Here is a 5,017-nt window from a genome sequence, read left to right as displayed (position 1 = left end):
CAATGGACTTAATTTTAAAAGGGCATAGTGTATCTAATACAGCTGCTCTGAGGCGGGGCCAGGATAGTTATCCTTGCTTGACTTTTGGGGCTTTGAATCAATAACAGGCTCAAACTACATGAAAACAAACCAAACTGTTCTCTGCATCAAATACCCAATGTAAACACAGGCCAGGCTACCTCTCCTTCTACCCATCACCACTCCACCTATCCATCCACCCATCCACCCATCCTAGTCCATCTTTTATGAATCACTGTAAACATAGTATGTTATCTACATAAAAACATATTAGCATACACTGAAGAAGCACTTTATGTTACACACTATTCTAAGTGTTTTACATACATTAAACCTCACAACAATTCTAGTAACTAGATAGTTAGAATTCTAGAATTCTAGTAACAATTCTATCTAGTAACTAGATAGTTACTCCTAGTATTACCCATTTCACAGGTGAGGAAATCAAAGCTCAGGATATTTAAGTAACTGCTCAAGTCCACACAGCTGATAAGTTGTGGGACTTGGATTTGAATTTGGAGAATTCTCCCCTCCCCCAGAACCCTTAATCACTCTATGATAGATGACACCAGAGTGAAGTTTCACTTCCCTCGTGGATGTTAGAGAGATCTCTGGAAGTTACCCTATCTCTGGAAAGGGCTTATCATAGAGTTAAATGCCTAGGTGCACATAAAAATAGCCAACCTGCGATGTTTCCACCTTACTAGTTATAAAACTGGAGCTCTTTGTTGAAAATAAAATGGAGAAGCTCATTGTGAACCACAGGACCAGCAGCAAGTTGGCGAGGTGGCCCACTGTGCTATGCTCAGGCCTAGCAAAGCATGCACAGGGACAGAATCTGTTTGGACCATAGAATCCCCCACGGTCATTGGGAGCCAAGTGAGACGGGAAAATGAACACAGTGAGTTCATTCGGCCTCGGCCTCGCTATTGCATTTCGACTGTTGCAGAAATGCACATGTAACCAAACAAAATCCTGCCTGACTTCATACTGCATTTTGTGTAAGGCAAACAAGTAGCAACTATGCTTTTATGAGAAAACAACAAAGTCGGCCAGGCAGTAAAACAGAGGCAAATAAAGCCAGAGAAAACAAGTAACAGCTGAGTTGTAATGAAATGCAAGACAATACTTAACTTTCATTCCACAAGGGGTTACCCTTAATATTACCGCAACCGTGAGACTGAGCAAGTTAAATAACAAGTCCCAGCATTCAGTATTTTTATAGGGTTGAACCGCAGCCTTCACAGGGTAAACAAGCCACATGGATGCACCTTGCCCCTCTGAATTCCCCCTCGACTATTTTCTCCCCTGCCAAACAGCCTGCGTGTTAAGTATTTTCACCATGCACTTCTGGGCCCAGGTGCCAAGAAAAAAACATTTTGCTATAAACTCATTCTGGACCTGTGTTAGTGTTGGACGTCTTATGAATCTTAGCTCCACTGAGAAGAAAATAAGTTGCCGTTTTTTTCCTACAAATTTGCCAAACCCTAGCTGGAATGGAATTCCTATCTCATTCACAAGAAATTAATTGAGGTTCTTGGCCGTAAGTAAATGACACATTTACATGAAACAGGTAAAGAGGTTAAGGATGTTCTCTACCAAGGAATGTGACCTCTTCCAAAATCAGAACCTCAATTATTCCTTCAAAATGTACCAGAGAAATGAAAGTGGTTTCGCTCCACCCTTACAAAATACCAAGTTTCCCTACAGCTAAACGTCAAGGAACTAAAAACAATACAAGAGCAATTGTAAATACCAGCGTGTTTATTTTCTTCCTTGATAGCGGTTTCCTAACACGCGCCCCTGCCCGTGAACTACGTCCTAAGTTATGAAAGAGCACAACACAGACACAAGCGGCCCCAGTGGAATCCAAGAAAATAATACCCCCTTGTGTTTCCTAGGTAAAAATTAAACGCAGGCTACGATCTGCAAATATTATGATTAACATTCCTGATAGCGGTAGGAGAGCCCAGCCAAGGAACTATTCGTGAGGACCTCGGGGTGTTTAGGCTACAATAAGGAACTTAAAGGGAGAGAAGTGACAATTAAGTGAACAAAACTGACAAATATTATTTCTATTTAAGTTTGCATCGGGACGGTAGGGGGAGAGAAAAGGATGGTAATAAGCGATTTCAGAACTGACCCGCCAAAGAGCGACCTTCCCCCAGTAGTAACTTACTTGGTGTTTATCTGAAGGAAGGGGTGTCCCGCCCGTCGCCCCTCTGAGAAGAGGCAGGCTTCCCCGGGGGGGGGGGGAGACAGCGCCGCCCCCTTACCTGCACAGGTGCTGCCGTCGTAGGTCTCGCACACCCAGTCGTGGCACTCGCACAGGGGCCCGAAGTACGTGCCCGGCTCGGTCACGTGGCAGATGCACACGCCGCAGTCGCACCGGCCCCGGCCGTGGCACAGCGCGCCCCCTGGCGGCTGCCCTGGCGCGCGGCACCGGCGCTCCGACTCGGCCCGCGACAGCCTGCAGGTGGCGCCCGACCAGCTCCTGCGGGTGGGGTGGGGGAGGGGGACAAATGCCAGGGCCAGGCCAGGTGAGACACAGTCGCTGCCCCTCTAATGCGAGCCACGCTCTTCCCCCGGGTCCCTCCAAATGGCGACCTTCCTCCTCACAGACAGGAGCCTGAGACCTACATTTCTTGGGGGGCAGAGGCTTTGTCTCCCCCAAGCAAACAGGTGCCACCCACTTGAGAAACGACCATGCCCCAAAATGTCACTCTAAGGAAGGATTTGCCCACGTGAGCATAGCACCTTCTTCCCGGGTGACAGAGATGATCCAGCCCTGCCCGTAGGCTATTTGTCCCTGAATCACATATGCACATTTAGATTAAATGCAGATTAATCCAAAGTACAGCGCTAGGCTGTCTTTCCACTTCAGTTCTCTTTTTTAAAAATGTTCCGTTTCTAACTGATGATGGGGGGGGCAGTTATTTTATGAAAAAGAAGAGATGAGTATATAGAGAGTTATACATGCTATGAAAGGATAGGGCACTCTGTTTTTTGAAATTTAGAATGAGCGGGCTTTACAACTTGACTTTTAGAAAGTTTAGTTTAGCGATTGCAATGCACTTCAAAATCTTTTTCAAAATGCAACACCAACTGTCATACAGCACTCGTGTCTATGCTATTAGGAAACAGAAATAATGTGGCCTTCCAAGCTAAGAAAGCAGGAAGGGATTCCCAGGACTACCTTTAACCATTGGCAGAATTTTTTTTTTTTTGACATGCACTTGCAGAGAAGAAAATAATGTTTTTATTCAATGATTAGTATTTTTCCAAAGGAAAAGCAAAAAGACAAAAGATGAAGCCATCCACAGTGCAGATATTAAGAAAGGAAAAGGAACAGGTTGAAAACAGTTTATCCCACAGAGTCAATGCTCTTGGCTTACGACAGTCATCCTGCAAACTTGAGCCCTGCCACATAAGCAGGGCAGGTCTGTCTGAAAGAATAACAAACCAAACTTACCTCAGAGATGGCGAGAAACTTTGAGGAACAGCTGACAGCCCAGCAAAGAGAAGGAGGGACGCCAGCAGCAAGAAGTTCCTGAGGCCCTGGGGACGCATGCTGAGTTCCTGGGCTGAGCAGGGCGAGCCACGGGCCTGCAAGGTGGGGCTCACACAGGAGGGCCGGGGAGGGAGAGGTGCCACCAGCAGATGGCCGGGCAGACGCACACGCCGACACCCAGGCTTGCAGGTCCGGGACTTCACCGGGAGTTTCGATTGCCTTGATGAGCTGCCTGCGAGGATTTGGGCAGCGGCTCTGCTCTGGGCGGGGTGCTGGTGCCAAACCCCTCAGTGGAGAGTCTAGGCAGGGAAGTAATTAGAAACAGTTGTACAAGCAGATGGTTTATTTTGACATTAAAGGGAAAAAAAAGTGTCCTGTTCACAGATTTGAGAAAATCGTTTCTTTCTTCAAGTACAGGCCCCAGAAATATTTGACAAGAGAGTATTTGGGTTGGCTTAATATTAAAGGGGCAGTTAAAAATAATCCCCAAGTCATGAAGCAGGAGGGTGAGGCCAGTGACAGTGGGTGTGAACATGAAGGTGGGAAATGCTGTCACCAGGTGCTTTTGAAAAAGACGCAGTCTTTGTGGTTTGGGTTACAGGGGCAAACAAATCTGGAAAATACAACTTTTTCTTGTATTTATTATCCTTTGTTTTAAACTGTGAGCATTTTATTTCTGAAGTCTTTAAAAAGTGTGTCATGTTCAGGCCAGTGGCTTATCACATCACATTTTTTCTTGACTTGGACAGTTCAGTTGTAGTTGTCCCAAATTCACCTCTTTCTCCGCTATGAATCAAGTATAAGGAAACAAAATCACATGTTTTATTTAGAGTGTGAGCTACTGAAAAATAATCAGTGTCGCGTACTAAGCACCTACTGTCTGCCGGTCATTTAGCATCTTTTCTCTAGTGAATAATCACATATTCCTTTGGCAGGTTCTCAACCTGTAGGTCACGACCCACAGGAACTGTATTAAAGGGCCGCAGCATGAGGAAGGTTGAGAACCACTGCTTTAGCAAATGTGGATTTAGCATCTGTCGTGTGTCAACCTCTGTGCCAGACAGAAGGGACACAACAGCAAACTAAGGAGAGATGATCCCTGCGCTCTCAGAGTCCAGTGGGCTCATGACACATCAATCAAAACAAACACTAAAGGACAAATGGTTGCAAGTGTAATGCAAAGTGACTTCGGGATTAGATACAGGCACCTGATCAAATCCGAGATGATGACATTTGAGATTAAGGCTGAAATTAGAATAGAATTAAGTTGGGTGGAAATGAGAAGGAAGTGGTAGAGAGTGGGGAGGCATCCCCCACTTAAAGATAGATTCCCATCTTAAAGAAACTGAGGCCCAGGGGAGATTCACACAGAAAGTTGAAGTGGTATATCAGCTGCAATCTGTGGTCACCTAAAGCACACGAATTGTTCCCTGTGGTCATTGGGAAAAGTGTGTAGAGGGTTACCTGGAGGGAGGACATCATTTCTTC

The 5,017-nt window shown here is 45.7% G+C and overlaps 1 protein-coding gene across 1 annotated transcript in view; it reads right to left on the bottom strand.

The window, feature by feature from the left end:
* Positions 1-3,588, bottom strand: part of ITGBL1 (integrin subunit beta like 1) — a 225,319-nt gene extending 221,731 nt beyond the window's left edge. The window contains exons 1-2 of the mRNA XM_003789634.2: positions 3,491-3,588; positions 2,295-2,512 (exon numbers count right to left, since the gene is read on the bottom strand). Coding sequence (XP_003789682.1) covers positions 2,295-2,512; positions 3,491-3,588 — 316 coding nt within the window. The remainder of the gene's footprint in view (positions 1-2,294; positions 2,513-3,490) is intronic.
* Positions 3,589-5,017: the final 1,429 nt, after the last annotated feature.

The sequence above is a fragment of the Otolemur garnettii genome, unplaced genomic scaffold (assembly GCF_000181295.1).
Source record: "Otolemur garnettii isolate 467f Iridium unplaced genomic scaffold, OtoGar3 scaffold00034, whole genome shotgun sequence".
Lineage (NCBI taxonomy): Eukaryota > Metazoa > Chordata > Mammalia > Primates > Galagidae > Otolemur > Otolemur garnettii.
This window is presented reverse-complemented; position numbering and strand designations above follow the sequence as displayed.